Source organism: Drosophila innubila, assembly GCF_004354385.1.
Source record: "Drosophila innubila isolate TH190305 chromosome 2L unlocalized genomic scaffold, UK_Dinn_1.0 4_B_2L, whole genome shotgun sequence".
Lineage (NCBI taxonomy): Eukaryota > Metazoa > Arthropoda > Insecta > Diptera > Drosophilidae > Drosophila > Drosophila innubila.
Window position 1 is genome coordinate 24763132 of NW_022995372.1, and position 12634 is coordinate 24775765.

At 37.2% G+C, this 12634-nt stretch overlaps 1 protein-coding gene across 1 annotated transcript; it reads right to left on the minus strand.

Annotated features, from left to right (window-relative positions):
• Positions 1 to 2133: 2133 nt before the first annotated feature.
• On the minus strand, positions 2134 to 10638 carry LOC117781257 (putative ATP-dependent RNA helicase SoYb). The gene is made up of 3 exons (XM_034618010.1): positions 10602 to 10638; positions 5137 to 7853; positions 2134 to 4313 (listed from the first exon to the last, which is right to left on the minus strand). The coding sequence occupies exons 1-3, from the start codon at positions 10636 to 10638 to the stop codon at positions 2178 to 2180; spliced, it is 4890 nt and encodes a 1629-aa protein (XP_034473901.1). The 3' UTR covers positions 2134 to 2177.
• Between the last annotated feature and the right edge of the window lie 1996 nt (positions 10639 to 12634).

Below are 12634 nucleotides of genomic sequence, written 5' to 3' on the forward strand. Positions count from 1 at the left end.
TCCTAAATATATTTTTTTATTATCTTTTATTATCTTTGCTTGAAAATTTTTTCAAATTGCCTTTTTAATTCTAATTAACCTTTTCTAAAGAAAAACTTTATTTAGATTCTCAGAGCCATTTCTCAAACGTTAACTCAAAAATATCACTTAGTTTGAATTTAGCTGAAAAAAAATGGACCAAGTATTTTAAATATCTTTAAAAAAAATCGAAATCGAATTAAATGTATAACAATAAGTAAAGCATACTCTTAGGCTTCCTTAATAAACTAGCATCATTCGTGTCACGTCAGAAAAAGCACGAGCAGCGCACATTTCTAAGCGTAAAACTTTGTAAAAGGAACTTGAGAAACGCAGCAAATGGCTCGTCTTGTGACAGTTATGGCGCAAGGCAACAACAAAAAGGAAACATGACTTTTAAAGTGCGTAGATGACGTGGCTTCGTATGCTGCTCCAGATTGCCCCGAGACATTTTCAGCAAATCGCAAGTCCTGAAAAGCCACAGTCTCGAGCTGCGGCTGCAGCGACCACAATATCGAGGCGGAATATTGTAAGTGTTGCAAGTAACTGAGTGGCATAGTTTTAAGAGTCTACAGTCTCTGTAATAAAGACTATATCCACTACACAAAAATATGAACTTGCCCATTTTTAATGGGCACAGGGTAAAAAAGGAAATATAAAATTCCAACAAGTGGCAACTTTGGTCAAATTGAATTTAAAATGTGTTGCAAAATTATGCAAGCTTTGCAATTTGTGTTTGTATATATTGCGTGTGTTTTCCAACACTACATTGACGCGCTAAAGTGAAATAATTGTTTAACCATGCAAAGCTGCTTGTTGAATTTTAACGCCGAATCGCCTTTGTCGGCAAATCAAATGCGCATTAGAATCGGCATAGCAACACCAACACCATCGACAATGGGAAAGGGTCATACCAGAGTTATTCCAGTGACCGAATCGATGAACACCACATGGACTCTCAGCAAACACTTGGATGGATTTTACGACGTTTACAGCCTACAAAGAGGAAAACTCACTTCAATGAAATTACTCCAATTCCTGCAGATGGCAAAGAATTATTATCAGCTGGCAGACGATGATGCCTTGGGATTACTAGAATTTTTTAGGAACAAGATTCCAGAGGCAATTTACCATTTGAACAACAATGGCAGCATGTCCAAAATGCACTTGGATATAGATAGACCCTGGCGATTGCAATCGAAATCTATATGCCAATTGTCCGGCATCCAACAGTTGGCAACCATAAAATTTTTTAGTAGTTCCAGTAGTGTTTACATCATTAATCCGAAAACGTGTTTAAGCGTTTTGCCATATGAAGCATTGTTTGAGCGATTCGCCGGACGTGAAATTCGCATCCAACGCACCTTTTATGATGATCGCAATCTTTTGGTCGCTTGCGCTCTGCATGATGATTATGCGCCCTTCGAGATCGCCTCATTTATGATGGAATCCGCAGATAAAAGTAATTTGAATCGATGTGAGAATCTGATAAATAAACTAGAGATACACATGGCTTCACTGTTCCCATCAAGCAGATCCTGATCCATAATGCCAGATCGAAGTCACACAATCGCTTATAAATAATACTCGCTATATTGAAAGCCGTTTCTATAATCTCTTAGACGAAATAAGCATTAGTCAGAATCACTATACTGAAGTTCCTTATATTAATTAGCATTAACATTTATCAATTATATTTTTTTATGAATTTAAATAAAAGTTGTTTATTTTTGGTTACTCAATCATTAGACGAACTGATTTTCCTTTGCTTTTGGCATAACAATTTATTTAAATATTCTTTTGTGCATTGAATTAAAAACCTTATTTCTGGTCAGAATGCAAAATATTTAATATTTTTGAGATAAATGAATTATATATATTTTGAGACACTCACTAGTAATCTTTTTAATTTAATCCAAATCAAATTAATATTTTTTCTTTCTCTTAAATAATTTTATTTTGTTCTATATATTACTACAATACTTTTTTTTCCCCCAGTGAACAGACTTTGTAAAGTAAACTTTTGTTTTTTATTCGATTTTTGAAAATTTTTTTATATTTATTAAACATATTGAAGAGTAGAAAAATTTTTAAAAAAATTATAAAACTTGCAAAAACGGGAATTATTCTTTGCAATTCGTTTGATTTGCAATCAAAAATCACTCGTCATCCGAGTAGCTCCTCTCATCATCGGAGGAGTAGTTGCTGCCCTCATCGTCAGTCAAATTGGAAGGACACAGACCTCGCTGGTAACGCGTCCAAAGGATTCGACCCATTTCGGATTGCGATGACTTGCCACGTTCCGTGTCGTAGACCAACCAGTGGCAATGCTGCTGGGCACTGAGGGAACTCAACAAGGTGGGCCAATATAGGTTAAGGTTATGCTTGGCCAACTTCACATGCAGTTGATAGCCGTGCTGTTGTTCCGACAATAACTTAACCTCGCCCAGGAGATTCAGTATGCAACGCTGTGGCGGTGTCGTCTCCAGAACCTGATAGATCAAAACATTATCCTGATGTATGAGCTCGTATTGCGGCACCTGTTGCTCAAAAATTAGCTCGATCTGCATGAGGGTTTGATGCCATCTGACCTTCGGACGCACCGCATTCCCTGCAGTGGAGGCACAATAAAGCGACTTGCTCAGCGTATCCGGAGTAATCTGTGGCCTAGTTGTAGTCTTCTCTCGCTTGGGTGACGTCCTCGCAACTGGATTATCGTCGGCGAGAATTTCTTGAATTATTTGTTTTGCGCTTTTCTTAACCATCGGATCGTTGCTCTGCAAATTCTTCAGCAGTACATCCAAAAAATGGTCTGTGCTTGAGGGAGAATATTCTTCATCAGCCGCAACTGATTTCAAGTCATCTTCTTCCTTATTCACATCGACTTCATCAGCTTTTTCCCCATCACACAGTTTATCGAGTGTCTTAGCAGGTTCCTCCTCCAATTTTTCTTTTTCCTGCGGTAGCTGAACCTCATTCTTTCTGTCATGGAACGCTTCGATAGATTCATTTTCCAATTGTTTGTTCTCCTGATGCATTTGTCCAAGCTGTTGGCTTGATTTTTTCAGTTCCTCCAATACTTTTGTTTTAGCTAGCCTCTTCTCATCACTTTCTTCCTGTATGATGTCTTTTTCAACCATGCCATCCCTTGGATTGTTCAGTTGCTGTTGCTTTTTGAACTCCTGATGCATTAGACATAGTCTCTTAATGCTCTGCTCCTCCCGCAGTCCGAACCCACGCATTATTAATTCATTACCTAGTTGCATAGTCTTGACACAGGTTCCCATTGTAGGACACTCCTGCATCAGAGTTATTTCCCGGACATAAACAGTGTCCAACATGGCAAATTCCACAAGCAGCTGCAGATACTGATTGCCGTGTAGATCAATGAGTTCCTCGCTGATCCACTTGCTGGCCTCGGTCAACCAATTGCCTTCCCCAATGCTGGACGGTATCAATCCGCACAATCTCACGTCCATGGAAAGTGGAGGAAACTCTTTAAATTTGGCATCACACTCGAGTAACTCGGATGGCTTAACCTTTAACAGTTCGGTGCCCTCATCCAACAGTTGTACGCCGACCAGACGCTGATCAGACAGATCCACGACACGGACACGTTGATACCTCATGTCACGGAAGATTACACAAATGTCGGAGATCTGCAGCTTTTGCTGCTTTCGACGATTCTTTTCCAAACTCATGTGGAGGCTTAAAGAAGTGCACAGATTTTTTAGTTTGGATTGGCTTAGGGTTGCTTTCCAGGATTCACAATCGCTGGACTTGTAACTCTCAGCCATGACAGCGAAGTGCACAGGATTGTAGACTTTGATGAGCTTGCAACGGACGACAGTCTCCGATTGCCACAGATCACATTTGGGTCGCAGAAAATCTTCATCGATTGTGAAATGTCGATTGTTGCACAACATTTGTCCGCAGTCGCCGCTGCTCAGCATTTGTGGACAGAAGACACGATTCTGATCCGTCACCTGCCGACAACTGGCCACCATCTGATCTATATGCTTATCCATCTTAACGTCGTGGGCTTTCAGAAATTGCGCCAGTCGCAGCAACTCATAGATGTTGTTCTCGTCCAGCATTACATAGGATAGAATATCCTTCTGCTTCTCCTCTGGCACCAAACAATTGCCAATGTTATCGATGATCGCATGAAAACGATAGGAAAACTTTTGCCAACTAGCCGGAAGACTGTAGTGTACCAAAAGATCAAAGTTCCTCATTGGCAACTGTGTTGGCTGCTGCTGTTGATCCGTTACCAGCAACAACTCATGAATTTGCTGCGGGAATAAAGATAAGTGGGGAAAAAACAAAACTGCATTTAAGGATTTTCTCGGGTAATACTCAAGGTTTTATGTAATTCAAATAGGGAAGACTGTACTTTGGGGTTCATTTGTGTACTAGCTCCTTCCAAAAATTTAAATTTTGTTATTATTTGTAATTTAACTACTTAAAGTAAAAGTAAAAATTAATTTTTAAGCTAAACAATTATCATATAGTTATAGTTATAGCCTTTTTTTAGTTTTAACTATTACATTGAGATATAAATGTTATTCTGCAATTTTTAAATTAAATTAATTAATAACCAAATTTTTTTGGATTTTGATAAACTTGTTTAAGCTTAAATCAGCAGCATATTTAAATACTAAATTCATTGCATGTTTTTCAAGTTCACTGTCCAATTTACATTAATTGCTATTTAATAATGGGAAAACCTGCACTGTGACCCTCTGGATCTATTCTGCCCCTTTCTGAGCCTATACATCATTCACCAACCCTATTTCTCACACGAAGTCCCCGTTCATTACGACTGCTGAAGTCGTCTTTCCTCTTTACGTAGGTACTCCCTTATTGTAGTCTATCTACATTAAAGTAAATATCTAGATCCAGTGAAATAAAATTTTTTGAACGAATTTAATAAAATTTGAATGCAGAATAAATTAAGATGCCAAACCATGATCATATTGACATTCCGCTTGAAAATCGGTACAGTTTTTCCAAAGTTATGACAGTTTGAAGTTTGTCAAATCTCAAGGTTTAGTAGAAATTGGGACTAGTGATAGCCTGTTATACACAGAAATAAAGAGGCGTTTACTTGCTTACCTGATGCACTGCATCGCTTAGACCGATGCACTTATGACCAGTCGCAGTCAGCGCCTGTTCTAGATCCACCAGCTCCTCCTTGGACTTGCAGTAAATAACAGTGCGTTTTCTTACAGATGCTTTGGCCAGATTACTCAAATAATCGATAAGCTGCAGTGTTTTTTTGCTGGAGTGTCGTAGCTTAACATCCATTTTCAGGTTGCCATAGATGGCTGCCACTAAGAAGTCGCCGAAAAGCAGGAGAGGATTGTGATTAAAGCGCTTCATCAACTGGAGGAAGACGCGACCATGCCACTGCTGAGCGATAAGGATGAGCTGGATCTGGGGACTGGCCAGCTTCTGTAGCAGCTGAAGTGATTCATGCAGCAAGTCGGGAACAGCCGACAACATGCGATCATAATCATCTACGATGAAGTACTTCAAACGGTGTGGATCAATGAGATTGAGTTCATTGTCGATAAACAGTCGCTTCATATGGGATACAGTTGTGATCAAGATGCCACAGGAATTCAAGAGCATCAGCTGTACATCCAGCAGACTGTGATCATGAGTGTTGATCACTTTCAACATTTGTGTATTGTTGGATTTCATCAAATTGCAGCAATGATTAAACAGCATCCGTGCATTTCCCACCGAATCCGCCAATAGAACAGCCAATGGACCCAGATTGAGGGCATTCCCATTCCTCGTTGTTGGCCTCTGCATCCAATTCAATACCAAGGAGCACAGCATGGGCAAATAACACCAGGAGCGTCCCCTACCAATGCCATCGATCAACACCAACGAGTTGACCCTCATCAGATGTGGCCAGGTATAACGTTGCATGGGCAACGGCGTCTGGTAGTTCATCGCTGTCATATTCATCCATACGTCCTGACAGAATAGCGTTTCGGGAGTTCCATTTATAGCCGATACCTGCCCATTGCTGTGCGCCAAAAGCAGTTGCTCATTAGCTATAGAATTGATTTCGGATCTTTCTTTGGCCAAGGATTTTTCGCCTGCTCGCATTTTGGACACTTTGATATCATGTGACTTCAGGACAGCTTTCGATTTCTCGAGAGGATTGAGTGGGGACAACTTATGCTGCGGTTTCTTCACCCCTGAAGACTGTTCCGCCACTTTTTTGACAGGATTATTCAAATCGCCCATCTCTTTTATGATGCGATCCAGTTTTTCTTTGTCCTGTGATTCCAAGACAGCTTTTGATTTTAACTGTGGAGACCGGTCTGTCACTTTTTTGGGAGAATCGCGATTTTTCCCCTGTAAAGAGTGTTCCGTAACTTTCTTGACAGGATTATTCAAATCACTCATCTTTTTAATGATGCAATCCAGATATTCTCTGTCCTGCGATTCTAGGACAGCTTTCGATTTCGATTGAGAGGATTTCTTGAGAGGATTTGCCGTATTTCTCACCTCATCTATGATGTGATCCAGTTTTTCTTCGAAGAGTGATGAAGGCATTGGCTTTTCCTGTGATTTCTTGAGTGGTTCCTTTGTAATATTAAGAAAAGCTTCACTTGTCGTGGGCTTGTTTTCGGGATTAAAGACTGAGTTGCGAATATCATCAAAGGATCGGGCCAGTTTAGCTTTGCGACGCGATGATAGCTTCGATTGAAGTAATTGTGTCTTCTCTGGTTTCTCCTGAACTGGCAGTTCCTGATTGATCTTTGCTCTGATCATTGGATCCAAGGCGCTTCTTCTGCGTCTGTCGGAGGAGAAGTCGAAGCTGTCGGAGGAGCAGTTGCTGGCGCTGCTTGAGATGCTCGATGAGCCGCTAATAAGAGCTGACTCCACGGTGCTCTCATTTCTATTCTTGACCATGCTGAGGCGCTTCGCTGATTCGGGCACCGTTCGGATTGAGTTCTCCAAACAAAGATTTCTCAGCCTTTTCTGCTGCATCTTTGGGACATTCTTCTGCTTGGAATGCTGATTTTCCTCTTTGGGATTGTCGTCAGGATCGCATAACGGCAACTTGATGTGCTGTAGTTCCATAAGTCTGATAATTGTTGCAACACACGCGCTGGGCTTGACATCCGCAACATTTAGCTCCACTTTGTCCATGTTGAACGGAGATTCATCGCTTCTTGGAGTCATGTGCTTATGGTCTTGGCGAGCACATTGATTCTCTATCAGATAGTCGACAGCATTGAGCAGCGGTTCATCCTGATGCGGCGACTTAATCAACAGCTGACCATAGTTTTGATATTTAATCCGAAATATTAACAGTACCGCCATTTCCAGCTTCTGGTTGAGCATCTTGACTTCCCTGTTGGACCACTTATCGCCACTGGATGAGGATACACCGAACAGACCGCCATCCTTTATTTGTATATAAATGTTGCACAGTTTCTGGGGCAGCTGCCACAAATCTTTCCCCTGACAGTTAATGAGAAATCCATAGTCCAGTGCCTCCACAATATACCCATCTCCATGGATATTAATCACTTGGCCACGCATATACTTCTCCGACCCGAGCGGATAATAGCGCAGGATCACATACTGAAAACGCTTATAGATCTTTCCACAATTGTCGGCTTCACAAAGCGCCGGCAGCTTCGATTCAAGATGGTTGACCATTCTTCCATTTTCCTGTAGCTCTTGAAGCATTATATATCGGAATTTCGTTGGACTTACATAGTGCGTAATGATAATGGCTTCCTCCAGCAGCTCCTTTTCCTGACTCCTGACCGGCTCCTGTAGCTCCAAATTCAGTTGCCCTGTACAAGTATGAAAATTTAAGTAAACATTGCTTTAAGACAGCTTACATTCCTCCTCACACCCCACCACCAATAAATTAATAGCCAAAGCTTAAAGTTCAAATGATTTCCACAGTGAAAGCGACAATCATTCATGCGAAAATTTCTGTGATTTCCACGCACGACAAACTTTCATCGCATAAAAAACATATATATATTTATATGTATACAAACTTATTGTACAACAAAAAAGTTTTCTTCGTATAGTCGAGTATTTAATACCCTAGCAATTGAAGCTACCAAGTTATTTTTTGATATTTCATTTGTTAAAGGGTAGTTAATCTAAATATATTAAGAAATGTCGTATATCTCCAACGATGCAGTTAATATCTTAGGGGCTTAACCCAAGGTTGAGATGTGAATATTGGTTTTAAACTTTTTTCTTTTCATAAGTCATAAGTTCTAAGATTAATTCCTTGTTCCCGCTTTTTGAGTTGAATTATGTATTTGTTTTAAAATTTTTAGCATGTTATTCATCGGTGTTCCAGAACTACAAAGCAACCCAAAAACAAACGAAATCTTAAGTATACGATTTTGTTTGGTTTTCGGTTGTTTTACATTTCTGGAACACACCTGTATATTAGCATATCTTTAGTATTTTTAGTATTGTGAAACTGAAATGTTTTAAATTAAACAACAAGTTATTAAGTTATTTAAAATTAAGATTATAGAATATAGCAATGCAATTTAAATTAAGAAATTGTAAACTTTTTGATGTTATCTTAAGAAAATTATTCAAACAATTGTTATTAAATTTTCCAAAACGATCACAGCAATTTAAATTTGAATATTTTCAACTGAAATCGAAAACATACAGGGTATATTCATTATATTATTGTAAATTTAAATAAGACAGAGTGTCCTCCGCATTAAAAGAAATTTAATGCTTTGAAGCTTAAATTTGTTTATTTTGAGTAAAAGTTGGCTAATTGAAGTTTGAACAAAGCTTGTCGAGTGCAGTAATGTGAGAGTGGAAGAGAAAGCAAAAGAAAAGTGCCAAAAGCCGCAACTGGCGCGTCTACTCATAGGGAAGGTCCTTGTGCCTATTTTTTTGTTTTTTCCATTTGTTTGTGCTGCACTAGTTGCGACTTTTACGTTTCCCGCGTCTCGCGTTGCTGTTGCCCACTTCAAATTGTTGTTGTATTAACTCTTCTGATGTGGCAGGCAAAAGTAAAAGCTAACACTTAACCGACTGCTGCATTGACTACTATAAATATATTGTGTGCTTTAATAATACCAATATTTTAAAAAGTTACAAATTAACAATTTAATATTTATCTAACACTTCAGTTTCACATACGATATTCTAGATGTGGATGTTATTTGCCCCTTGATAAAAATATTCAATATACACGCACTGCAACGTTAACAGCAAAGGAGAAATTTAACTAGGGAATAACACCGTAACTGGCTTCGGAACCGTTAACGCTTTCATATTTAGTACCGGAAAATTGAAAATTCAAAATTTTAAACCTAAAGTTTTTACTATTAACCAACTCCCTATACTTTAATTAGCATAAAACGACACTTTAAACATGATTCTGAGGCCTTTCATTTTCTTGTAAAAAATCATGTCACAATTAAGAAATATTTTGACTTGTTAAGTGGCTATGTTAGAGGCTTGAGCCACTTCGAACTGTCATAACTTTGCCAAGACTTTACCGATTTTCAATTGGAATGTCATTTTGGTCTTGGTTTGGCCTATATATTCATTCTGTATTCAAATTTAATTAAAATACTTAAAAAAATTTTATTCCTCTGGTTCTAGAATCTAGATTCTAGATATTTACTTCGATGTCATAATTAATATAAAACGACACCTTATCATTTAAAATTTTACAAAATTGATTTGGTGTACCGTAACGTACCGGTACTGATACCAAATCGAAAGAAGGAAACTGGAATAAAACCTTTTACCGAAATAGTTGTTTCGGAACGTACCGGAACCGAAACCGTTACCTTTATTGGTTTCGGTTTGATTCTATGAATTAAACCATTATGCCCTGCTTAAATCGTAATGCCTCGCTTAAAGGGTGTGCTGTTGAAAAAAAAAACTCATTTATCACATAAAAAAATCTTATAAAAAACCAACAAATTGTTTCCGTGGTAACAAATATGCAAATAAGAGGGTTGATTGTATCAAAACGAAGATCAATCAAATGTGCGTCTAATCAAGCGCATAAGCCTAAAGTAATTAACAAGCGGGAAAGACTGTAGTCGAGACCCCGGCTATAAGAATACCCAATACATACTTGTAGGATCCTAGACTAAATTTAGTTATTTATAATTTAAGACAGCTATTACTGCCGTTCTATTTAACCGATCTTGTTGCAACTCGTAGGATAATAAAAGTCTGGGTGCCAAATTTGGTTGCTCTAGCTCTAATACTATAACGGCCGGTTTTTCAATGTCTAGTTAAGGGTTTTTAGAAATATATCCGAGAAATTATAAATTATTGAAATTAATGTGAAGTTTGAAAATATCTGTTTGTTCAAATTTAAGGAGATAATAAACAACCGGCCCTAAGACCTATAGTCGCTAAGCTCTAGTTGTTTATACAGACGGACATGACAATACTATATACTTTATAGGGTCTGAGATGCCTCCTTCATTTATTTAATACAATACACCCTTTTACTTTTTATTTAAATAACGGGTGTAATAATGATAATTAAATTTGTTAAAAAACGAAAATTGGCGTATACTTACGTGACATTAACCTTTTTCCGTCATCGCCGCCTGACATCTTAACGTTGACCAAGGATAGAACACAAAGTATTGGAATCAAATACTAAACACAAAGCAAATAAATAATTCTATGAAAATGTACACACGTTTGTTCATTAAATTTAAAATGAAAATTAACATTTTCGTAATTATTAGTGTTTAATAAATGAGCTAAGTATTTCAAAATATCCCAACTGTAGTGGATACACAGAACAAAAATGTAAACAAATCATACATACATACACATTTAAGTACATATATGTGTGTGTATGTGTCACACAGCGTTTTTGCAAGATAAGCTATTTGGTTTCTTCATGCTTATAAAAGTTTTCAAAACGGCTGTAGGTACAGTATTTATTTTGAGATTATACAGGTTGCTTAAGGGCACTCACAGATTGAACAGTTGTCTTTACACCAATATTTTTATTAATTAATAAATCATTGGTTTTTAATTAGTCATTTTTTTAAATTTATAAATTAAAGTAAAAAAAATAAAGACACTCGCGCTTCGACAGAATTAACACACAAATAAACTGTAAAAAAAAAGTGAAAGAATACTTTTTGCAATTAATATTTATTTAATTGCATAATTCAAAAAATTAAAAAAAAAACATATTAGATCGATGCGGGTCAAAAGCGGAACTGCGATCAACTGATTGAAATTTGTTTCTCCTTGCCGCAGAGTTATTACAATACAGAATACACAAAATCCAAATGCAGATAAGCGTGTGTGTGTGTGTGTGGAAAATAAATGTATATGCATCTTGTACTTGTACAGTGTTCATGTGTATAAGTGGTCTACTCAGATTTCTTTCATATTTTTATACTCTAAGAACGTTTGCCACATTTTGTACACATATTTACATATGTATGTTTCACGTATATATGTTTTTACAAATACAAATGCGCAACTACAATGTGTGTAAAATAGAACTAACTTATAGCAACCGAAGCTTAAAACACTAATGATTTGGAGCTTTTATAACACTGGACGAAACATTTTTGCTGAAAGTTTTATACTATGTCCAGTATGTCAAGTAATTGTCTTGAGAAAGAAAATACATTTAGTTTTTAAAAGAAAAACATTGTTTCTTGACATTTTATTTCATGTGGTTCTTATTTTTTTCGATCACTTATAATGATTGTCGTCATATTTTAACAAATGTACTCAAAATTAATCATTATCGTTTTTACAAATTTATCCCTGAGTAATCATAAATTTGAAATTTTATTTTAATTACGTAAAGCTACTGAAATTTAATACAAGTGCTAATTTAATGTTAAAACAACTTTTTTTTTATGTATAGTAAATTATTTAAGCATAGAATAAAAACTTAAACTGGTCAAAATAAAGTTGGTGAAATAAGCTAAGAGCCACTGTAATCACTTAAACTAGCCCAATTAAGTTCACGTATTTATCCTTATAAATCATTGCAGAGTGTACCGCACACATACACACACACACCCCTATTTTTAACCACCCTCTACCGGCTAATTGCAAAACACAGTGTGAACAATCTATTTACCCTAAAAAGATATATAAAAAAAGTTGCGACTTTTGCCATAGAAAACTGCAAAATTTCACCCTTTTTCCGGCTGCAACTTTCACTGTTCTATACATATTTTCTTTTTTTTTTTTGTCAATTTCTATTTTTGGGTTGACTATAAAAAAGTTATATGGCACTGGGTCGCCGTTTATCATGTGTAACCCCATCTCTTTGTGCCCTTGTGTGGGTTTTACTCCTTTTTTTATTTGATTGTTTCATATTTATGAGGATTATGGTTTAGTGCTGAATGCCTGTCTGCCTTCCCCTCCCCGTTCATCATTTCCTAAGAGGCTGATTTGTGCGGTAATTTATTTTGCGGTTAAGGACTTTTGTCTGGACTTTTGCTGATGGATGCTTCGGCTGCGGCTTAAGTGAAAGTCCTGAGTTCTGTGTCAAATGCTGATGCCGGATTCGCATTGTTTGCGAAATTGTTGCAAAGCGAATGGAAGGAAGATCGCACGCACAAGA